The 25,539-nt window shown below is 37.0% G+C and overlaps 2 protein-coding genes across 3 annotated transcripts in view; one reads left to right on the forward strand and one right to left on the reverse strand.

Moving 5' to 3' along the window:
• The window catches only part of LOC126373645 (uncharacterized), a 65,348-nt gene that overhangs the window by 7,079 nt on the left and 32,730 nt on the right, over positions 1 to 25,539 (reverse strand). The window contains exon 1 of one of the 2 annotated variants that reach the window (XM_050019863.1): positions 7,850 to 7,972. The exons of the other annotated variant lie outside the window; for it this stretch is intronic. The gene's annotated coding sequence lies outside the window, so the exon portion shown is untranslated. Of the gene's footprint in view, positions 1 to 7,849; positions 7,973 to 25,539 lie in introns of those variants that run through there. 2 annotated transcript variants of the gene reach the window in all.
• On the forward strand, positions 1,037 to 23,573 carry LOC126373650 (pancreatic lipase-related protein 2). The gene is made up of 8 exons (XM_050019866.1): positions 1,037 to 1,260; positions 3,130 to 3,229; positions 4,793 to 4,941; positions 7,608 to 7,674; positions 12,508 to 12,695; positions 15,565 to 15,783; positions 22,004 to 22,157; positions 23,334 to 23,573. Exons 1-8 carry the CDS (start codon positions 1,215 to 1,217, stop codon positions 23,395 to 23,397), a joined length of 987 nt encoding a protein of 328 aa, XP_049875823.1. The 5' UTR covers positions 1,037 to 1,214; the 3' UTR covers positions 23,398 to 23,573.

A 25,539-nucleotide genomic window follows, 5' to 3' on the forward strand; every position in this document is an offset into this window, starting at 1 on the left:
CAGCCACTGTTGGTATTCTAACGTCGTATTTTTTGTTGAAGTGATGAACATTGATGGAATATTCACCACGATAACGTCTAGTAGGTCAACACTTAAGATGGGATGTCTTGGGTGCTATCAGAATGTGCAGTACTGCAAACTGCCAAAAGTGCATTCTATAAAAAACAACAAGCACTCTTTGCCGATATTTTATTTATATCCAACCAGTTATTAACAGTCATTTTTAGTAATAAAATTACATATAAGTGATATTAATAACAATGTTGAGGAAATCAAATTAAAGGGCAAAAACCCTATTGTAAACAGTTCACATGGCAACCGGAAGCCCTTGCGAATTATACGAGAATGGAGATACGTGAAAACAAGGCGAATCCATTAGGTATATTTACCTGTACCTACTACCACAGTTTGTACCTATATTATTATACATACACGCTTAGGTATATGGGAGATATTTATATAATTTTTATATATTTTTAATTTTAAAGCTTATAACGCTTAATATTTATATATAGGTAACGCTTAATAGTAATAATTACCTTACCGTGTGTACCTTATCTGACTAAATACGTAACACAGTGCAGGAAGCAAGAAGTTTTCTAGAATCTACAGATAACCGATTACGTTATTGTCTAAATTGCAAACTTTGATTAAATGCTTGGAAGTTCGCAAAGTAATTTTGCTAATGCAATCAATTTGTAGAGCGCAATCCTCATCGGTTTTATCTCAAAATCTTTACGCAACGGCGTGACAATGCTCGGTACTTTTTGTGTAAAAAATTTGGCAGTTACCAAATGCGCTTTGGCGGGGCTAGAGTGGCGCTATTGTATTGTTACTGCGTTTTTTAGTCATTATGAATTAAAAAATAAAAATTTTTTATACGAAATAAGTTACGTTTAGATATCGTGATGTTTACAGCTGTTTTCTACGACCTTGTCGATTTAATTCGTTTCCGACTATGATAGCTGGTTAAGGTTGCGCGCGTGAAAAAAAGTTGTTCTGTTGCATACGTGAGCTTCAGTCGGTGGCGTGTGCCTACGGATGTTATAATAAAAATTCTTGAGTGAAAAAATAAAAAGTTTATAACGAGTTGGGAGGCATTGTGTGAGTGCTATTGTGTGGGGTGAGGGTGGAACTGGTAATGGAAAATGCACCCTCGCTGGGATGAGTTCTGGTGCAGTGAGTTTTCATGATTGTTCGTCTAGTAGACGAATATGTACCCAAGGCGAGCATCCTGTAGATTGATGACCTTCTTTATTGGTGAGTCCCGATTTTTATTGGCGTGACAGTTCACAAACTTGCAGAAGACCGAAATAATCCGTAGTTATGCTGTTCTGAAAATGGGCTTTATCTGCAGCGGCCTAGAAGTAAGTAAATGAAAGACGACTTCGATGTACACTCATGAGCAATATAACGTACCCACGTTAGGACTCTGTCGCATTGACATATTTAACATTTAGTGAGACTTACAGTTCAATTTGTCAAAAAACTTAATGTGACATGGTACCAAAGTGTATACATATTAATGCTCGTGACCGTACCTACTTCGATAATTTTGGACATTGTTATTAGGTCACGTACCTACCTACGCAAATTTTGACTAATGTTAGGTATGTACCGAGAAACAAATAACTTTTAGGTGTATATTTTTTATTCGTAGTAAGTAATATTATAAATGCCGTGATAGCCAGAACGCTTCACTCTCACTGCGAGGTCACAGGTTCGAATCCAGCACGGGTTCAAACCAAATATTTTAAAATTGTTTTCGAATTCATGTTCGTATCATAATTGATTATTACGACGTATACAGCGGTGAAGGAAAACATATAAAGGAAATCCATATTCCCGGGAAATGTGTTTCGTAGGTATGTGACCTAACTTGTATTGGGCTGGTTTTCCCTTCGCGGGTTGGTAGGTCAGATAGGCAGTCGCTTCTATAAAAAACCGGACCAGTAAAATTTTCAGGTTAGGTAATATCAGGAGGATGGTTGATGGGCAGGTTATACTTAGTAATATTATGAAGATACCAACGAATATAAGTTAAAATAATTAAAAAAAAAGATCGTTATTTCAGTAATAATTTTTAATTTGTGCGTACCTCGTTCGTTCTTAATCGAGACAATTGCATTTGTTTTTGTTATCTTTGCCCCACTTTCATAATTTACAGCTGCAGTTGCATTTGCATTAGAAATTAAAATTAATGACAAAACATTACAACATAGATAACAAGGCGTGGCTGTCTCTTTTTAACTAAGTACTTCATTAATTTATTAACTTAGTTATAAATAGGACGGAAAATCTTATTGCATTTTTTTTAACAATGCAATGCAAAGATACTTTAAGGTACACACAGGTAACACTTACAAAGAGAAATTAAAAGTACAATTAAAGGCGACCTTATTACTAAGGCAGCAATCTCTTCCGGGCACATTTTGGGTACGGGAGATATTAAATGTACTAGATAACATAAAGTCATAGAATAAGGGCTACTAATAGAACGGCCACTCCGCTCCCCGCCAGCGGCTGAGATAGGTTTACCTCACCCCCCCCCCCCCCCCCCTCTCAGTCTTACTTCAGTCTTCAATCGTCAGACGTCACACACACAGATGCTCGTGTTTGATAACGTCGATGTGTAGTGTCTGTGTAAAACGAAGTATTTTGTATGAAGTGTTCCGGGTGTGATAATGACCTATTTATCAGTCTTACCTATACCGTAACCATTATTCATATACCTTCGGATTGTAAGGTCAGACAGGGAGTCGCTTCTGTAAAAAACCGGACCTGTCAAATCTTCAAGTTAGGTTACACGGGATAACGCCAAGCCCAGGAAGAATGCGAAAGCGTCCCCGTAGCTTGACATAACGGTGGTGATACGGACACCGGGAGGTTTTAGTCTGTGTGAACCCGACATAACCCGCACGCTGCCCCCGCGGTGGGAGGGTATGCGGAAGGCATTTCCCCTCGAGAAAAAAAAGACGGGATAACGCTAGATAGATGATGACCTCCATTGGGGTAGGCAGAGCTACAAGACGCGGAGGAGACATGCTATGACTTTTCTATAATGTGTTAAGGGCGTCAGTTTATGTATGTATGTATCTATATATTCAGTTTAAATTCTATTGTTTCCAGGTGTGTCTGAAATATGTTTCATGACGGGGCCAGTTGGGGATTGCCGCTACTGTTGTCCACGAGATGATACTGTGGATATACAGTATAAACTCTTCACTAGGTAGGTATTAAAACGCTTTTTAATTTAAACCATGTATAAGGGCTTATTACACCTACCTGACCGACAGGCTAGATGCGACAAGGTCACGGTGGTTGCCATGGTTACTCCCCACTAACTCCCGTTTCCCGATCAGATCCTGTAGTCTAAAAGGAAATCGGCGGGTCGTAACCAAACCATGGAACGATCTCGAGCGAGTTGGTGGAGAGTAACCATGGTAACCAGCTTGACGCATCTAGCCTGTCGGATAGGTAGGTGTAATAAGCCCTATAGTTTGAGGGATTGTATCTTAATCATCATCGTCATTGGCCTTATACGACTGTTTCAGACGATTTATGACGTCATTGCCTCGAAAAAATGCACTTTCTTTCGTGCAAGCCAATCCTAGAGCGGCAAACTGTACCACACTCTCTCTTTCTGTATCTTAATAAGAACGTCACAATTGCTCTAAAATTATGGACAGTTGTTATGGGCGATAGGCTGATCCCTTATCACCATAAGGTTCATCATATTCATCTTAGGACTTCGTATCAACAGTGGCTGCAAGCAGCATGATTGCAGTTTTCTTAGCTAAAATATTTTTTAACCTTGTTTTACATAGGTATATTCGTTATCCTTGGTAATGCAGATAGAATATTTGTGTATAATATAAAGCAACTCTGTCGTAAAGCAAATATAAAACCATGAAAACATAATTCGCTTCAGTCTGTCGCAAGTTGCGAACTTTTATTTTGTGTACCTTGAGTTGAAAGAATACAGCAGCCGTTGGAAAGATAAGTATGAAGTAGTTAGATATTTGTGTATGAGAGTGCATGCTGGAGGCTTTTGTGTATGAGAGACCTTACTCCATTAACCCGCAGACGAACAGCATGGTGAAAAATGCTCCACACTATCTCCGGGTGATTGTTTTCGGCAGTGCACCAGTCATAATCCAGTCAGTAATCCATGATCTGTGCCTTAGCTAAGAACTATTAAGGATGTCAAATTATGAGTAAAGTAACGCTTAATCCGTCTACAACCGCATAATTGTACCATTTCTTATCCAGAAACATCCCAGGTACAATTTTTATATATATTTTACTCTTTGAGAATCAGTTTCCAGTAGAAACCGTAGCAGGAGAATGAGGGGGTCAAGATTAGCCCGAACAGAAACTTATAGCGGACAGATTTCTTTATATTATTATGTATTGATCATGGAAATCCCACCTCCAAGCAAAGGCTTCATTTCTATGCTTCCATTCTTTTGTGTTGCGAAAGATCCCACTTCGTCTCAAAAGCATTCAGGTCATTCTTCTAACGTCGCAAATATATTATAATAAAGCTCTTTATGTACAGAGCACTCACATACTTAGCCCACATCTACTCGTATCGGAGGGGTTAAAAATCTAAAAAGCAATATTGCAATTTGACATTTGCGTTTATAAAAGTGAGTGCGTAATGCAAACAAATGTCGTATAGCAAGATTGCTTTAGATGAATTGCTTCTATGTGGTCTTTCTAACCCTCCAAGACACTATTCGGTTGCTTATGTAAGAGCACTATCCGTACCTATGTGTATTAATTTTAGGTCGAATCCCAGGGATTTTCAAATCATCCAGGGAGGCGACGCAGCAGGATTGAGGGGGACTAACTTCGATCCGCGGCTCCCTACTATCATCTACTTGCCTGGATTTACTGAGGTCTCCACTGGACCCAGTACCACCACGTTGAGAAACTGTAAGTTCTCCTAATACTTCATCAGTGTTGGTAATATGTAAACAACAACGATCCTACTATCCCCTTATTCTAGGTTATATCGTGGCTGACTTTGCTAACTGATGTACTTATCTGTAATTTATTGCTAAAGTGGTTTGTGTCTTATTGACAATTGTAAAAGGTACAAATCAGTTTCGCCAATTTTTGTTTTTTTTTTACTTCTGACAAACAAACAGACAGACCCCTTTTTATTTGATCGAAATATTTATTTGCGTCACTCAAGATGTTTCTGATTTTAAATTATATAAACAACTACACCTACAGGAGAAAAATCATCAAAATCGGTCCTGTCTCCTGAGACAGGACCTATCTTGCCTGCAAGATAGAAGTGAAACCCTTCATTGACTCCACTAATATGAATATACGCATTTATCTTGGGTACCTATTCATAATAATGTTATACAAAATTGCTTCCTTCAACCTACTTATAGGAATATATCTATTGTTGAGTGAAGGTCTTCTTAGTCATTAAGGCTACTAAGATATATTGCGTAGGGTCTACTCCAATCACTTCCGGCGATCTTGACAATATAGGTATAGGCATTAGGTATTTAAATATAGCAAATTCTTTTTTGCTTAATAAAATGTGCAATTCCGCCGTTTATTCGTAAGAAATTAGTTTATCTACAAAACGTAAGTATCATTAATTTGATATTATTAACAACGATGTTTGCCACAGAGTGACGTCATGTTGTCTGATTGGTGTTCACTGTCACGTGACTTGACGCCCAGTTTTTTAGAATTTATTTTCTAAAAATAAGAATAATCTTTAATTTTTATGATAAATTGATATATTTTATATATCTGCAAATCATAATTCATATTTAAAAACTTCAATCCATGCGATTTATTCTTAGTCGTCACAAGCCTATTGATGTTTTCATGAACGCCCTAAAAAGTATCGAAAGCTGCACTAGTTAACGTAGCCAAAGCGATTGTTGTTAAACCAATCAATCAATGACTAATGAGGAGAGGGAAACAGTAAAACACACTTCCTCCTCCTGCTTGGTAATAATGACAGCCAGTAATTGAAGTACTTAAGCTCACAGGTTGTTAACGCCCTCCGGCGTCCAGTGGTCGAGCGTTGAGCTCACGATCCGAAGGTCCCGGGTTCGAATCCCAGTGGGGTACATATCACAAAAATCACTTTGTGATCCCTACTTTGGTTACGATATTACAAACTGATTACCTGATTGTCCGAAAGTAAGACGACCCGTGCTTCGAAAGGCGGCACGTTAAGCTGTTGGTCCCGTTTACTACTTACTGATGTAAGTACGTAGTCGTTACATGAGTCATGTCAGGGGCCTTTGGCGGCTCAATAGTAACCCTAACACCAGGGTTGATGAGGTTGGTAATCCACCTCACAACCTACACGACTGAAGATAGGTTATGTTGGTGCGAAGACCTATCCACAATCACAATACTTATAAAAACCATTAATGGAATCAGAATATCTTTATTGTAGTACATAAATATAGATCCATGTGTATTCTGATCAGCAAAATAAAAAAAAAAATGACCGTGGAGTATGCTCCATACCGCCTCCGGTCGATTGAGGGGAGGCCTGTGCCCAGCAGTGGGACGTATAGAATAGACTGTTATGCTAATAATAATATAATCTTAATCATGTCAAACAAAAAAATATAGAATACAATACAAGGTCAAGGTAAGTATGTGTAAACAATTAAGCTACTTGTCAATGTTGTTAGTGACATAGTAGATCCCTGGGTAATCTAAGAAAAAGCTCCCACGCAGATTGATGAAAGATTATGACATCCCATCGACACATACATAAATATACATAAACAACTTATATACGTCCCACTGCTGGGCACAGGCCTCCCCTCAATCAACCGGAGGGGGTATGAAGCATAATACACCACGCTGCTCCACTGCTTGGTGGAGCTGTCCCATCATAGGTGGGGTTGGCCCATCGACACGAAGAAGAAGAATCTTCAAAACACAACCGATTTTGCATAACATTAATCTGTGTAGTTCATGAATAATCAATATACTAACTGAGCTAATGTTTGTTCTGGCAATTTAATAATTGTGTTATGACTGCAGTGTTGGGTTTACGAGCGCGTTATAATCTCATTTGATATTTATTGGAGCCATGCTTCTGCTGGCGATAAACCGTTGATTAATGTCGTTAGACAGAATTCTCCTAGACACAAGTTTAAATCTTAAGAAACAGATGGTTTAAATGCGGTTTGGTATAGAAATATATTTACTCATCAAAAAAACAGAATCACTTCGAATAAGTATTAAATTTTTTCGAACTTCAGTTTAACAAAACACGAGTACAATCAAATTTAAAATTTGAATTTGGAACATTCTTGTGATAAGTAGGCCCTTATCTACTAAAAACAAAATATAAAATATTTATGTGATATTTTAATCTTTACGAAACTGACATTTACGAGTTGTTTCTATTTTTTGACGAGAAGTGTGTTTGAAATAGAACTTCTGAAATGCGTTTCAGATATAATTTGCAAGAAGTTCTTGAATTCGAAGGCTAATAATTAAGCATACTATAATTAATTTACTTATTATAATTGTGTCGGACTTTCTAATTAATTGTTATATGTGTCAATGTCATTTTTATAATATTGTTTAACTTTCAGCTTACTTGGCGACTGGTGATTATAATTTCATTGCCGTCGACTGGTCACGGCTCGTCGCATTTCCTTGGTAAGTGGATTGACAGTTTTAGAGGAAATAAATGATTTTTAGCAACACACAGAAGCATGAAAGAGAGGTAAAGAGTACGCCAGACACCAAAGACACTAAGAGAGTATGTAGTTGAATATCAAATTTATTATCAGAAAATAATTAATTACATTTCTGCGTATTTTATAATACTTACTAAATAAAAAGAACAGTTTCGGTGACAACTGGAGCGTAACTAATAAATACTAGTTCAGGTTTAATTTTCTAGGAATTTTCAAACACTGTTATTCCTCCTTTATATTCCACTGAAACGTTTTACAGTCTACTCGATGATAGAGAAATTCAAAGAGCGTTCTATTTCTTTTTTAATCGATTTACAGAGGTTACAAACGTTAGTAGGCACCGGTCTGTTTCACGGTATTTTTTTAGCTTCAGCACATTTCTATAAAAAGACATGTGAATGTGAATATCGAAAGGTTAATTAACGCTGCAGAATTGCAGTAGGTGAAGATAAATGTATATTTATTGTTCTTTAATCATATTTTTATTGCATCATATTCTTGTATCTGTATCTATGTGTAAGTAAGTAATATTTAAAAGTCAGTGTGATCAACCTGATGAATAATTATGGTCAACTGCACAGTGACCGATTATCGATCACATAATTATACTGTTTTCAAGTTGTTTTCAGGTTGAGTAGGTACTTATTTCTCTGCCCAACTCAGTAGGTGTGTGTGTTTGTTTGTATGTGGTACGTAATAACAATACTTACTATTTATTATTTATTTACGTTTACTTAAGTAAAAAAAAACAAGAGAAGTTTATTTTGAAGTCTTTTTAACTTCATGGTTTTGGTTTTACTTCCTTCCTATGAGTTTGACAGCTGTCAAAATGGACTTTTCTCGTGTTTTTTTATTGTGTAGTGAATTCCGCGGAATAAGTCTCGTTCGGAAAAATATGCAAAATGGAAATGGACGTAACATCGACATTCGTAGGAAAGACTAAAACATATTATCGGATATTCTCTTTTGTCAGTTATTCCAGGAACAGAACTTTATAGCACGCGATAGATACCTAGATAGAATACGAAAGCACTTTACATTTCCCAGATTGTATATATACAGTTGTTAGTGATATCGTAACGAATACTGAGGGGGATGATTCAGACCATGAATCTGAGTTGACATCAAGCAGAATTTCCTGTGCGAAAATTCGTGAAAATGTTAGTTTTTTTTAAATTATTTTTAGTGTTATTTTTTTACTTTTACAACAGAAAATTCCACTTGATTATCAACTCAGGATCATGGTCTGAATCATCCCTCAAAGTTTTCATTACGATGTCACTAACACCCTGTATTTTACAAACATTTGCAAGCCCAATAACATACGAAGAGGCATATCGAGAAATTATGCTCGTGAAAATATCGGACTCTCCGAATTTCGGAGGCTTTTAAGCCGTTATTTATTTCGGCCATTAGCTCAGTATATTCCGGCGGGATTTATGTAATATACACAGATCGCTTATTTACTTATGAAAGTTACATTTTACCTATGACGAACGATTTACATATGTGGGTCCGATTATTGAAATTGGGGTATATGTATTAATCGTTTGTGCGATTCCTGGAAATGTAGGTTTTGTTTGTAATATAAATATTTTTTTTTTCAGTATATAGCTACTTAACAATAATAATACATTTATAAACACATGCGTAAAAAAGAAAAAAGCGTTTGCGTTAAAGAGTTTTTGTATTGTATTGTATGCGTAGGACGCATTTCTGCTGAATATTCAAAACGTCATGCTAAAAATAAACATCATCATCATCATCAGCCCATTAACGTCCCCACTGCTGGGGCACGGGCCTTCCCTATGGATGGATAGGGAGATCGGGCCTTAAACCATCACGCGGGCCCAGTGCGGATTGATGGTTATTAACGACTGCTAATGCAGCCGGGACCAACGGCTTAACGTGCCTTCCGAAGCACGGTGGAGCTCGAGATGAATTTTTTTTTTGTGGTCACCCATCCTATGACCGGCCTTTGCGAAAGTTGCTTAACTTCAACAATCGCAGACCGAGCGCGTTTACCGCTGCGCCACCGAGCTCCTCAAGCAGCTAAAAATAAACGTTGCCACTTAATCCTCTGAAATGTCGATGATGTCAACTGGAATTCATATCGAAAAATGTCATCTCGAATTTAATATTACGACCACAAACCGCAGACTGGGTAACAGGAGTATAATTGAGAGTAAGTATTTGAGACTCGCTGTAGAGATTTGCTGCTGAGATATTGGTAGAACGTACCGATATTAATCTAATGATAGCTGTTTTTGGCAACCATGGTCAAAGTAATGACCATTGCCTACTATCTAACACCTTAACTACTTGGAATGAATAAATTAATATGAATGTTGTCTACAGGTTTGATGAATGTAAGATACCTTAAAGACTTCAAAATTAGTTTGATACAAATATACTTTATTGCACATAATATATTACAAAACAAGTTTACACACATGGACGGAAGATTTTTTGCCTTTTTGCTAAGCAGCAATTTCTTCCAATTTCATTTTTTTTTTCAAGTAATTTGATAAGCTATTATTTATTCTTCTTTTTCTTATTACATTTAAATCAAATCAATCAATCAAATCAAATATACTTTATTGCACAGAACTAAAATTTCAACAATCAGACAAAACACATGAATACAGTACAATTTGGGCGGCCTTATTGCTCTAGAGCAATTTCTTCCAGGCAATCAACTGTACATTGTACATTGTCTATTGTTATTATTTTTTAACTCCGTTTAGTATGTTTTTCCGATCTACTACCTAGCAAATGCTATCCGAGGAAAATCTACAGAAAACTGTACATACACATGCCCTGTGTATTGGTTTTCATATTTTGTGGATTCAGCTGGTTTATGCTCTGCTAAAATATTTAGTATTATAATGTGATCTTGATATGAGATGTATCACGAAGTAGCTGATTTTTCGTCAGAATTTAAGTCTTGCAAATCGGTTTTAGCTTGAGAATAGGTAGATATTAAATATAGACTTAGAATTTTTGCGCTTCTATGGTACTCTAATTCTAAAATACCTCTTTAAGGTTTGTCGTTGAGGTTAGTAGACCATCAATTGTAAATTGGAAAGTAACGCCCATAATCGCTCGTCACGATTACGTTGCTGTGGCAGACGATTATGGCGACTTACGCAACTTTGACGCAAAAAAATTGAGGCTCATTAAGATAGAACTAAATGCTGTTAAATGGAATTTAGTGCAAATTGACCAAATGTAATTTAGGTCACCATTTGCCATATGGTGACTGTTATATAAGAGTTATAAACTTTAGAAATTATTTTTCAGAACCTCCATATGACCCGCATGTGTTTTCTGAAATGCTGACCCTCAGGCCTGTTGTCTTAAATTTTGTTCCGAGTGAAAGCCTCCAGAGCTACCCATTTGTCCGACCAAGTAGTTAATGCCATTTACGGCAAATCTACAATAAGCCACGTCGAAAAAAAATCTGAAATGCTGCCTCCAGTTGTTACGCCCACAAAATCTACATTCCATTCTATGCAATCTCGTGATTAGAAATAGAAGTGCATTTACATTATAAATAGTATCGGTCTTAACGTTTTTATTAACTAACAATAAGGCGCACACATAGGTAATACATTAAATTACATATTATATAACTTAAACAGCCTATAGACGTCCCAATACTGGGCACAGGCCTCCCTTCAATCAAATTACATAATGATCTATAAATACTAATATGATTTAAAAGAAAAACTATTACTTTACGGAATTGGTTCCAATATATGTACTTAATCCACTGTTTCTTGACTTGACTGACGAAGTAAAGAACAAGCGGTCATTAAAGTTATATAACAGCTTTTGTTCAAAGCCGATATGCTTTTTAACTGCCACGATCTGAATATTCCAAATGGTTGGCATTCAGTTTTGGATTAAACATTTAAAAAATACTACCGTATTGTGCGTAGCGCATCTGGAACATATATTATAATAAGTAAGTAAGTAGATACTTAATTATCTCCTCAGCGTTATCCCGTTTTCAAGGTTCGCTTTCCTATACTTAATTATTTTCGTAATTTGTCTAATATTTTCATAGAAAATGCCGAAAATATGAGTTATGGGGAAGAGAATAAGTACATTTTTAAATAAACAATAAGTGTACTTACATTCTGTACCTATCGGATTGTATACTTACTTAATACATTTAATTTAATTACATGCGCATTTTTCCTTCTCGCAAATTAATAATAACATAATAATTCCTATATTAATAATATAACGAAATACGTCCGCAATTTCCGTGGAAATTATCAATAGGTAAAATCTGACTAATTTTTATTAAAAAAAATCCTCATTATTCTTATTAACTTTGCGAATAAGTACCTTATTTAACGTGACTTATTGTAGATTTGCCGCACATGGCATTAACTACTTGGCCGGACAAATGGAAGCGCTGAGGGCTCTCACCGGGTACAAAATTTTTATACATCAGGCCTGAGGGTGCCCAGTTGGGGCAGATACAAGACTTGATAGTCTTGCATCGAAGGAGTCTGATGCGATATCGCAATTATATCATTATTTATTTAGGACACCTAGTTGGTAGGTCTACTAGGTTGTCCCAAAGGTGTCCTATATAAATACACAAAAATCTCCTGTATAAACAATAATAGGTATTATATTTTTATTCAGGGGAACTTTGTGGAAGATAAATAAATGTTATTTTTCAAAAAAATAAAAATAAGGGAATGAATAAAAAAATAAAATAAAAAGAAATTAAAAAATAATATAAATAAATGGTATTATTATTATTCGTCAGGTACGTAACAGCAGTCCGCAACACGCGTTACATGGGCTCAAGACTGGCGACGTTCGTGCAGTTCCTCAACGCAGTAGGGGTCAGACCGGGGTCGCTGCACGTCATCGGATTCTCCCTCGGAGCAGAGGCAGCAGGTTTTGCTGGCAAGGAGCTCAAGAGCCGCGGCCTCATGCTTGGCAGGATCACTGGTGAGGCAATATTGTAGCTAATTGATACGACATAAAGCTGCACCGGAAGCGTACTGGGCTGAGGTTTTTTGTAATTTTCGATTGTGTGTGTAAGTACATATATACTTTAGCACCATGTCTCATTCGTTTATAAAAAAATTAAGTGTAACCCTCACTAAATGTCAAATATGTTAATGCGGCAGGGTTCTAAAATGGGTACATACATGTTATTAAAGCCAAAGGTCTTAAGTTTAGGCTAGAGGACACCCTAGTCAAATGAGATACTTCATCGAAACATCATAACGTTTCATTTATATGGCTTTTGAATGAGAATACAAAACGGATAAACGAGGACAAACCTCGTGCTCGTTTTTGTATAAGTCAGAACCAAAATATGATTGATTTTTTATCATCTTAGTCTAGCTTTTATTTCTACCTAGATTGCCATTTTATAGTTTATTCTTGACTCACTCATTAATGCTATTAGCAAAGAATATGGCAAAGAAAAAAGTATGAGCTGTATGCGCGAGAAGCCTGTTTTAATGATCTTATAATAGCATGTGAAATGTTCAATATATCCTCCGATTGGTTGAGGAGACCGCTATGCTCTAATAGTATCTACTTACCACATAGGTACAGTACAGGTAGTCCATAGTGCATCAATCCAGTTAAGTCAATTAACCGGCGAGGAAGTAACTATATTAGAGTCACTTCACCTTCGATATACGTACATAAGTGTATACTATGTCTTAGTACAAGTCCTAGAAACAATGGGACTGTTAATTGAAGTAGGTAGTCTGTTAGTATTTATTTCGATTTCTAAATTTAAAAAATATGTATTTGTAGTAAGTAATATAAAATTTAGCAAAAAAATTCAAATTCAAAAATGTTGTTTTAATTTTTTTTCAATGTACTTACGTAATAAATACGCATTAGATTGTTTCGAGCATGAGATTTTCATAAGATAGAATGACCTGTAGATAAGGTTAATTACAATGCAAGGACAATACAAGAAGAAGGTGAACCAAATCTAGCACAAGGTGTCTGCCTATGTAACAGTCATCTTTTCACGGACAATTTAATCCAAACGGCTTTTAATAACCACTACTATTAAAACAGTAACGGTCATATTAAAAGTGAGATAGTATGGGAAAATGGCCGGTTCTCGATAAATTGAGTAGACGTTTACACGCATTCTTATCGTAAACACAGTTTATGGAAGCATTGAATAGAGCTATAATATAGTAAAATGGACAAAACCCCCAATTCGACCAGTTTCGATCGTGGAACCAAGTGATGAGAATCAAATCGGTTCGTTTGTCCGAAATTGAATAAGATGACGTAAGAAAATGTAACTATTTATTTTAGTAGAGAATATTGAAAATCTTATGAACAATTTGTAGTGATTACATATTGATACATACAGTTCGGGCAAGAGTTAGATGAAATGCTAATCTATAAATAGAAGCTTAAGATGATCAAAAATCAATCTCATTTTATTTATGAATTAAAACGTTTGACTGCTTTTATTGATGACATCACAGGATAGTATTCCCGGACAAACTCCAATGAAAACTTTCGTTTTGACGTTTCGTAAAAAGTATTTCTCTCTTCTGACTAGGTTGTTAAGTAGCCTATTGAGATCTTTCTTTTTTTGGTAAGTTCAACGCCAGATATTACATAAGTATAACATTACATAAATGTCTCTCTCTCTCTCTCTCTCTCTCTCTCTCTCTATCCTTGGCATTTATTATTCCCATCTGATGGTGGGGTCTGCCTTCTTCGTATTTCTCTTCCACTTCGTCCTATCAGACGTCGTTCTCGGAGACATTGCACGAGCACAGGCCCTTTTTGACCACATTCGCCCATCTTGGTTTCGGTCGTCCTCTTGGTCTAAACATTACATTAATGTCATTATTTCGAATCTGTTACTAATACTAGGTTAAGCTTTTTGTTACTAACTAAATATAGACTAGTTTCCGAAATAAATATTTTGAATTTGAATTATCACTTATTACATTACCGTAATCATCGCCCAATCATGTAGCCTGGAACTGCAAACGATATAACACTGTCATGAATACTCATAATGAGGGTAAATGATCCCAAATTGATGATGATATTACATAATTTGAATGCAATTTTATTATCTCTGTTGACTAAGTAGGATTTGTTGGGTTAACATGCGAACTTAAGTGGATTACTTGATTAATACTATTACTGGCGTAATGTACCTACGGTAAAATTGTTGCCGAGTGGAAGATGATGATTCGTCGTAAGTACTATTGATTTTATATCTCTTCCTTCTTCTAATCCTTTTATACCCTGTTGGGATGTAGGGGTCGAATAACAGATTTCCACTCCTCGCGATTTTTTGCAGCCCCTGTAGCTTGCTCCCATGACATGCCGAGAGTTTTTAACTTTCGGTCAACCGAACGTCGCCAGGTCTGTTTGGGGCGTTTTCCATGCGCATACCTGATCAGAACTCGTCGGGACGGGTGTTCTTCAGGTCTAGGTGGTTGATTTTATATGACATAAATTTAATCGACCACAAGAGAAGTATGAGTATTTTGTACAGAAATGTAAATATGAACTCAAAGACACATTCTTGTCTAAAGTTATGTCGATGTTAATATAATCCAGAACATGGTTTAGTATGGCAATGTAAGTAAGTAGTATTGTCAATACCAACTAAGTTGATCTGATCAAGAGATTAAGTAGGTAATTACTATTAAGTTGTCCTGTTTGTTGTGTCTATCCTACGTGCAAGAATATGTATTGTAGATGTTTTCTTCATCGTTGAAACATCACCATTAATTTATTATTGTAAAGAATGATCAGAATGACATTGTAAGTAATGGTAACATCTACTTATTCTCCATAATTCCAGGTCTTGACCCTGCCTACCCGGGCTACAGCTTCACCAATAGCCAGGGTCATCTCTCCCGGGGCGACGCTTCCTTTGTTGACGTCATTCATACCAACCCTGGCATCTTCGGCTTCCCGCTGCCTATCGGTGACGTGGACTTCTACCCCAACGCCGGCAGTTGGATCCAACCCGGTTGTTGGATCAACCAGCTCGTCACTAATAATGAGCTCGATTTTGTCAGTGAGTGTGATCCCTTTTACATAGATAGTAATTTGTAAATAGAGACCACAAACCAGGGGGTTAAAGCAATTCATCTAAAAAAGACATATTGCTATATGAAATTTGTTTGCATTACGCACTTACATTTTCTATGCGCAAATGTCAAACTGCAATATTGCTTTTTTAAATTGCTTCGATGTGGCGTTTTTAACTCCTCGGGTAGGTATAATGACAGTTAATCTATACGTACAAAATTCATACTTCCTTCAGAAACAAAAATACATGCCAGGTTGACGGCTCACTTTCTTTTATCAACATATTATATTTTTTAGAGATAGAATTACTTTCTTTATACATAGAGTAAGGTAGAGAGCGTTAATGTAGATTATATCTATGATTATTTAATGTATTTCTTTGTCTATAACAACTCTCACTGGGTGATAAGCAGCGCCGAATAACTAAGAGACACCTATGTCATTATAAATACTTCGTGACATCAGACCAGCTCAGTTTGATACTATTTTTCCCGTTATGCACCCACGTTTCTACAAAACATAATAAACACGCTAGGAATCTTGGACTGTATGCACTTGCTATATATCTATTCTATTCCTTATTCACAAACTAGAACCCGCCCAGCACGTACTTGGAACCGATTTTATATGAAATATTAAGTAACAGCCGGGTCGGATTTGCCATAATATTTTAACTGTACAAAATGTACAGTTCCTCTGGGAAATCTAGCCCCGAGCCGCCCAGTCGGGGCTTTAAAGCTGATTTGATTAAGTCGCTCGTTTTGGATACTTTACTCTATACTTTGAACGTTTGCTGAATAAAAATTGTTAGATGTTTTTAACTGTTCTCATTAGAGAATCGCGATTTTTGCACACGTTTTGTACCTTTATCGTCCTTTCTTACCTTACATCCTAAACATTTTTGGTGGAGTTTAGCAATAAGAACTTCTAAACTGTTTTATATACGGTGCAAACATGTGTTGATATTTGTAGCGTTATTCTTCCTTAACTTACTAACAAGTATTGTATTTATTGTCCCCCTCTCAAAAAGCTTCTTTGAAATCTTCATCTTTACCTACATTTGGTACAGCTTAACTTCCCAAATTTATTTGCTTTACCTTGCTCTACTTTTCTAAAATGTATATTACCTAAAACAGTTACTCGAATAGCATTTACATTAAGATAATAACGTTCACATAAACAAATACATAGCAGGGTATTCAAGGCCACGAGAGAATAGCTCGACTAATCCTATGAGTCGGTATACAATGCGGTGCTAAAGTAGAATAAACACTCCCAGCCAATTGTCTCGAGACTCAGGCTCTGGAGCTGCCCTAGTTAAAAACGTGAAAATATACTTTTTTATCTGTAACAAGTTTGAAAAGCTAATCTCCATCTCATTAAGCGTGTAATGCAGCAGGCAACCCTACTGCCGCAAGTTGGGCGATCGATGCTCTGACGTCACTGGATGCTGCGCGGGGAGCGGTGGGGGGGTAGGGAAGTACAGGCTACAACAAATCAGCGGGATTATTCCGAGGCACACACTGCTTCGCATAATTCGCTCTCACATAGTGGCTGTTGTCACAGATAACAATATATAATGCTAGTGACACGTATAAAGAACTTTTCGCACAGGGAAGACTATGAAAAGAAATAAAGAAGAAGAAAGAATATCAATATCAATTATCTCTGAAGTCAACTTTGTATACTTAAGTCCAAAATTTTGATACACCACAAAATTATATCCAAATTAATATACAAGGAAAATAAATCCAAGTAGGTATCACCAAACCTTAAAGGATTACGAATAAAGTCTTTGAGATGCTATTATTGAAAAATCAGTAACCTAACAACGTTTGCCGTGTCTGTCTGAGATGGTAAGGTTTCGTTAACGTGAAGCATCTGTAAGTTAGTATTCTGTGCTGTGGCCGCGTCTACGTTTCTGTCTGAGCTTTGTCTGTCTGCCCGTGTTGCTCTATGATCAGGATCAACCCTATCGCTTTATCTAAGACTAACGTTTTTTAATTTATTGATTTTCTCAAAGACAATGTCCCCATCGGGAATCGAACCCGGACCTCCAGATCGTGAGCCTAACGCTCTAACCACTAGACCACGGAGGCTGTGTGCATTGTCGAAATCACTTTGTGAGACTGCCCTTTGTTTGGTAAGGACTTTTCAGGCTTGAATCACCTGATTGTCCGAAAAAGTAAGATGATTCTGTGCTTCGGAGGGCACGTTAAGCCGTTGGTCCCGGCTATTAGCCGTAAAAACACCTCCACCAACCCGCAGTGGAGCAGCGTGGTGGAGTATGCTCCATACCCCCTCCGGTTGATTGAGGGGAGGCCTGTGCCCAGCAGTGGGACGTATATAGGCAGTTTATGTTTTATGTTATGATTTTCTCAAACCTAGACGATAGCAGTAACCGGAGAATTCTCTAAATTAAACGGTAGTCGGTGGTCGGGTTACTGCGCACAAAGCATTTACACGTATACGTCTTTTTCGTCTCATTCGTTAATCAGCTCGTAAAAGAAAATAACCTGTACTTATATGTAAAGCTACATACCAACTCAATTCAAGTTATTCATTTTCTTTAAAGGTACACACAAAAAGTTGAAAAAACCCAAATGTTCCTGTACAATAAAACCTTTAACATCCCTTTACGAAGTTCTTTCATTGGAAGGTCGCACACCTTCGCGCACGCAGCGATTACGCTCCAAAATTGGACGCCCCTGTCATTTCTACACACGTATTTATCTGTAGAAAATATGTGTGTGGTTAAGCCTAAGCCGTAAGCTCAGCATTTCATCTTCTATCGTGTGGGTTGTGAGGTGGATTATCAACCCCATCAACCCTGTTGTCAGCCCCTAACATGGCATATGTAACGACTACTTATTTATATCAGTAAGTGGTAACCGGGAACAACGGTTTAACGTACCTTCCCAAGCACGGATCATCATTTTTTCGGACAATCAGGTGATCAGCCTGTAATGTCCTATAACCAAACTAGGGATCACAAAGTGATTTTCGTGATGTGTCCCCACCGGGATTTGAACCTGGGACCTCCGGATCGTGAGCTCAACGTTCAAACCACTAGACCACGGAGGCCATCAGCTTTTCATTGTTTTTTTACAAACAAAATTAACGCTGAATACATAACAATGTTAACTACGAGTATTTTGTGCTAACGAAGTTTTCTATTCAGAGATTTATGGTGCAGCTGGATTTCTCAAATCTTATGACACTTTTTTCTGACTGATTGATTTCCGAAACACCTTATCTTCATTTTTCCAAAAACAATATTAATTTCCCCTAAAAAGAGGAAACACACGCCAGTTGTCATTTTCACTTAAACAATTTTTCAATCACGATAAATACAGGGAAGTTATACCTATAATAACTTGATTACGCTGTCCGCAGAAACGATGAAGGCAAAATTTAAATAATATATTCTGAACACGCACCGCCGCATTGAATTTGGAACGAAAATGTTTAAATACACAAAAACATTATTCAATCCCGTTAGTTATAAAAGTTTTTGTACCTACGTCATCGTCGCGTCGAGACTAATATAATGCATGCATCCATAAAGACTTGATTCTAATAATTTTGTTATTTTTGTGATAGCGAATATTTAATAAAAAAACCTAAAAACACTTATCATAATAAAATTTCCCTTCATGTTGCGCCGCCTAGCCCACGCCCAAACCTCCAAGCTTCACGCGAACATAATTAACATGGTTTACTGTCTAAGCTTAAATTAAATATCATCATAACAGACATGCCCATGGACTTGGTAATAATAACTAAATCCCATGGTGAAACAAAGTGAAATAAACGTCTTGCCAGAGGTTAAAGTCGAAGTGAAAATGGAAAATTGAAGAGTTTACTTAAGTACAAGGTGTGTTTTTATTATTGGTTGGGGGAATTTGCTCCTGATGAATTAACGATATCGATTCGAGTGGATCTTCTATTATTCTTATAATGTCTTCCTTGCCTTGATTGTATAAATATAATTGATTTACTACTACCGTAGATACGGCGAAAACTTGGCGTTATTTTTCGCTTCGAGCTTCTATTTTTGTAAGTTTTTACCTCGCACTTCCCCGTGTTGCCAGTTCGGCGCCTAATCGCGCACTGAAGTAAAGTACTGTCAATATCGCTATATTAACAGTTTCTGTGCGTCCCACTATTTGAGCGCTGATGTTCAATCTACGGCAGTAGTTAATCTATGATAAATATCTTTAAGAATCTATTCTTCATTATCGGTTCTAGGTATTAGAAAAGATACGCTAGCAGGAAACTCTACAACTTAGCAATACGCGTGATACTGTATTTTTTACAAACTTCTTCAAAAAATTTCTTACAAACAAGTGTATTTCAAAAACCTTACTTATAAAGTATCTTTAGATATTTTGCAGGTAATATTTCAGCAAATCTACACTACACGAAGAGTCTCGGGTTTCCAATTGCCTCGTTCAGGTTTCACTTTATTGTTTGCCGTGCAGTCTACGTCGGATTAAAAGGGTCGGTTGGTGAAACAACCTGCATTTCTACTTACAGCGCTTTTCCGGGCCCCTAATGTGAGAGAGCGTAGCGAACGGCATAATAATGCATTTCAATTCCATCGTAGTATGCGAGTAAATTAAAATATTATATAGCAAGCCTGTTTCACTTTTACCAAACTGCAATGCAACCAAAAGAAGTAAGGTACATCTACGCATTTCATTTGTAAAGTACGCCTCTCTAAAAAGCTTTTTGAGGAGGTTTTCTGGGGAGGTTTTCTGGCCACGTCTTTCCCTCAGCGATACAGCTTCCAATGTGGTAATAATTTTACAGACAGTTACATAATACGTAATTTAATTTTTGACGTTCAAAAAGCGCTAACTATGTAAGCCAATTTTGTAGAATATATATTTTTGAATTTTGAATAAATTTTTGGCTCTAAAATTTTCAATCCTCACGATTATAAATGAAAGAACATTGATTTTTCGCCCTCAAGTCACACTTGCAAATTGTACAAAATTATTTCGTAGTTAACTTTCCTTTTGTTGAACTTTTCACTATCTGACTTGCGTTGAAGACCATTAAACTTGCTGTAACAATCTGATCTAATTTTAATAAAACTAAACATAAGTAATTCGTAGTACTTTGCATGACTTCAGCTATCTAGCGTGCAGTTTCGGCAAATTCAGGTCTTTGACCCGTTGTTTTGTAGGCATGAGCTTTGTCAACGAATGAGGTTTAAGCCTACTCGACCGCCATGGGAAAATCAATTTCATGGATCGTGTATGTACCCCAGGCTGACGCTCAAGCAGATTCTATTCTGATTCCAGTCAATTAGACTCCCCACAACTTGGCTCTATGCCAAATATAGATTGTTGAGTCAAAATGTCAATAGGGGATTACCTTGGGGACCTTTCCTCCCCCAGTAAACATGCAATATAAGTACCCCAAATGTTAGCAGGTTGTGAGCAAAGTAGGTTAATCCATGGCATAATGTTGTTTTGAAAGAAATTTTGATTCAGTTATAGATATGCCTACTCATATCCCATTTGGTGAAATGAATGATGGCAAGCAACATGAACGTTGACCCAAAATTATTATTTTTAATACAATAAGGGACTTTCCAGGCTATGTTCCCCAAAAGCAATATAGATGGCGTTGTATAGTGTTACTACTTTTAACATGAAAATTACCTATTTTTAAAATACAATGTCATGGCAGAGGCATATATAAAAATAATTGTTGCTTGATATTTGGATCAGATTATGTATAGAAATATGTTGCTACCTATATTGCTTCTCTTTATTTTGATCAGAATAATAATGTGTGGAGGTTGTTGTAATTGGGTGTAATATCAAGAGTGATCATTGATACCCAAAAACAAAGATAAAAGATGCATATTATTATGTGTGTTATCCATGACATTAGAAGATTGATTGATTGATTGTTTATGTCCTTTATATATGTTCTTGTGCAATAAAGTATTATTGATTGATTGAAGGTTAAACTAAGGAAAAACTGTACAGCGCCATCTGTATTGTTTCTAAGTCCCTCATTGTTATTTAAGGGATGTAGGTACCTCAACTTTTACTTTGTAATTGTTTCATTTTTTCTCAAGCTAAAAATATTATGCTCTAGAGCATTGTTTTTTTCTGTCCTCCTAATGAGTTCATATATATTTGGTTAGTAAGTAAGTATACTTATATTTTGGTGTTCTGTTTCAGACGGTTGCAGCCACAACCGAGCATGGAGGTTATATGCCGAGTCTCTGTACAACCCGGCTGGGTTTCCTGCCACCCTGTGTCGCGATTGGACTTCCTGGGTCAGCTCCTGTAGGTTCCACGTCGACGGCTATCTGGGTGTCCAGGCCAGACTACCGTGAGTACCTTTCTTCTAGAATAGGTTATTAAAACTCAATCGGAACCCTGATACCAGGGTTGGTGAGACAGGTCTTCGACCTTACAGCTCATAGGAACGAAGAAACTCAACATAGGCCAAAAAATATTGAACTGAGTCTGTGTCTTTGTAAGTCCTAACAAATAAAAGAAGTTTTAAAATGTAATGTAATGACACTGGATATAGTCCTTGAGGAAATTGTGGAGGCTGCCCTTACCGAGTTCTTGTGCCAAATCGTGTCAGCTACAAGGTTTCAGACTCAAGTGACAAATATTAAGACTATCTTCTATTAGTTCCTATTAATGATAATTGTTAGTAAGAATAGATAACTCAGACTCAAGTGAAACTCGAAACAGCGAAATGTTAATCAAAATAGCTTCTTCTTCTATCCTGTGGGTTGTGAGGTGGATTACCAACCCAATCAATCCTGGTGTCAGGGTTACTATTGAGCCGCACATGGCTCATGTTATGACTACTAACTTACATCAGTAAATAGGAACCAGGACCAACGGCTTAACGTGCCTTCCAAAGCACGGATCATCTTACTTTCGGACAATTAGGTGATCAGCCTGTAATGTCCTAACCAAACTAGGGATCACAAAGTGATTTTTGTGATATGTCCCCACAGATTTGAACCCGGGACGTTCGGATAGTCTGGACGATCAAACCACGGGACCGCAGAGGCCGTTAATCAAAATAGCGATCAATATTTTTTTAAATGCGAAAACGCTGTTAAGACCATAATAATATTACATTTACACTATAATTGCCTATACGAGATCACAGAAACATAAATGCGATTTGTTGCTTCATAATAATTGCTGATACCTATATTCTGGTAAGTACTTAACGAGATTTCGCTTTGGTCTGATTATTACTCGAGAGTCTCATATCACTGGTTGCGTCAATATTTGCGGTCGTTTTATGGGTCTAATATACAGGGCACGTACGGCCCATGAATCCGACGTACGCAGATTTAGGGGCGCCATAACTGAAGCCGGGCACGACTAAATGTTCCCGGTTACAAAAACTCTTGGTAAAGAAGGATAGTTTATGCTCTTTGTATTAAATGGCAAGTTTCGAGTTGACATTTTTAAATGTGAGTTTTGGATTTTCAAGGAATGTGTAGACTATGTAAAGTGCTTTTTCTGTTCCCAGGATGACCGGCAAAATGTATTTGAAAACGAACGAGAGACCTCCCTTTGCGAAGAATGGACCTTAGAAATAAATCGTGTTTAAGTATGTCTGATGTGATATTTAGCAAATAACAAATATTTATGTAATCGTTAGTTATTTGAAGTGCCAGAGAAATATATTCGATATTTTTATAAAAAAAAGAAAAACTAGAAACTCGATTGTACATTATATATTTAATCGAATAAATTTTTTTGAAACGTGCTGTTTTGACAATTACTATTTATTGTAACTTGTACATTTTTAACGTTCACACACTTTTACAATTTTTAGACAGCAAGGGGCTTTGAGTAAAATATCGACGTTGATTGAGGATAACGAAAAATAAACAAATTTAAACTGTCGTCAAGTGTATCTGACAGTCGTCTATGTGGTCGTAGTGCTTGGGCTGGTGCCAATTCTTGCGGTACGTCGCTTCTCCCTTCACGCAGTCTTCGGCAAAGGCTTTACGGTACCAATTGAGAGCTTTTGCTACGTTTAGTTGCAATGGGCACCACATTGAATCCATCAAATCCAGCTCGTAGCCGCTCAGATGACCCGGGATGTCGAACTTCTTGCAAATCCCATGTCTGTTCAGCAGCATATCCAATGCGAGGAATCTTTGAAGAAATCGAACCAAAGTTAACGTTTTATAATCGAATGATAGAATTTTGTCTCACCCATCGTGACTATAACCAGCTCAGACTCATAATTTGATTATTTTTAGAAAATGTTTTAACGTAGGAGGAAATCCTATTATAATAATTGGAATACTCTTTCTCTCTCTTAAATATTATTTCATTATTAATATCTTCATTATTTAAATAATTAAAACAACTTTTGGGTAAGATTCTAAAATTTATTCACATATTTTCGATACAACTCATAATTATAATAAAAAACACAATTTCACCAAATAAGACAATAAATATATGACACAACAATTAATCAGGGAGATAACTATCCACTCACACATGCATAAGCACAGTCGTCAAATCGCTTGTAAGCTCTTGGGTGCCACCAATCTTTTTTAATAGCATCCAGTCTTGTGTAAGAGCTGCGGTATCTGCAGTACCAATCGTAGACCATTCTTAGTTTGCAGTCGAGTTCTAGCAATGCCATGCTGACCTGCCTCAATTCAGTTTCTGTCAGCAAGGGTAAACCGTGGTTCGTCCAAATGCCGCTCCCGTTTATATCCACCTTGTTCGCGATGAATCTGGAGGCAGAAGATCTCAATGTAGTCTTCGTCCGTAAGCACTATCACACCGCAGACTTAAAATAATGTATCAACGAAACCTATCGGAAAGTAATTCACGATTACTTTCTTTATTTTTTTTTATAATTTAAATAATGCACGGTACGATTATTCTTGGTCGCGGTGATTTTATATTTGAACCAAGTTTATAAATACTGAAATTTAAAAGATCCAGCCTTATAAAATATGAATAGAGGTGCGTTATATACAATGATACCTTGCTGGTGATATAACTTGTCCGGCGTCTGTCTCGACGAATCCAGAAACTCTTGGTATATCTTGACAGAGAAGCGCATGAGCTACGCTTTTCACCAATCCACTCAAAGCATGGGCTTCGCTTAGAGCCGCATTTCTTAAGCAGACGCCTTCACATCTAGACATTGCCACCGACGCTGCTCGAACTGTATCGGTCATCATTTCTGCATTGTACTGTGGATTTGCCAGACGGATTTAGTAAATCCCAATACGTTTGATGGATTTGGATTAGTGTAAACTACGAGTATTTCATCGATTGTCCCGCACTTATATGGCTTCCTACAATGAAGAGCGTAAACGTGACTTTATTGCAACAGATTAGGGGAACAGATAGGTGCATATCGAATTGTAGGGATAAGTTTTATTTGTTACTAGAGCTGTAAAAAAAAGTATTTTTTTAAAACATAATATTACCCTAGCAAAATCAAAATATTCGACAGCTTTCGAGAACAGAGGCACTAGAGCTTCTCCTTCGCTGCCGCCGACGCATGGCACCCTGGTGACGCGGGGCTCTAGGCAAAGCGCGCGCGCAGCGAGTGTGCTCGCGCGCATCTCTGGCACGGCCATTGACCCCAACAGCTTACGCCGGTCATACCAACCAGTTTCTTTAAACGTCTGAAAATTTTCACCTCTAACCATCATATTCAATATTTAACCTAAACCTAGGCTGTGTTATCTATT

This window comes from Pectinophora gossypiella, chromosome 16 (genome assembly GCF_024362695.1).
Source record: "Pectinophora gossypiella chromosome 16, ilPecGoss1.1, whole genome shotgun sequence".
Lineage (NCBI taxonomy): Eukaryota > Metazoa > Arthropoda > Insecta > Lepidoptera > Gelechiidae > Pectinophora > Pectinophora gossypiella.

Coding starts and splice junctions, on each gene's coding strand:
- LOC126373650 (XM_050019866.1), top strand. CDS start 1,215: ATGTACCCAAGGCGAGCATCCTGTAGATTGATGACCTTCTTTATTG. Junction 7,675..12,507: donor CGGCTCGTCGCATTTCCTTG/GTAAGTGGATTG, acceptor ATTATTCGTCAG/GTACGTAACAGCAGTCCGCA. Junction 22,158..23,333: donor GGTGTCCAGGCCAGACTACC/GTGAGTACCTTT, acceptor TTCTGTTCCCAG/GATGACCGGCAAAATGTATT.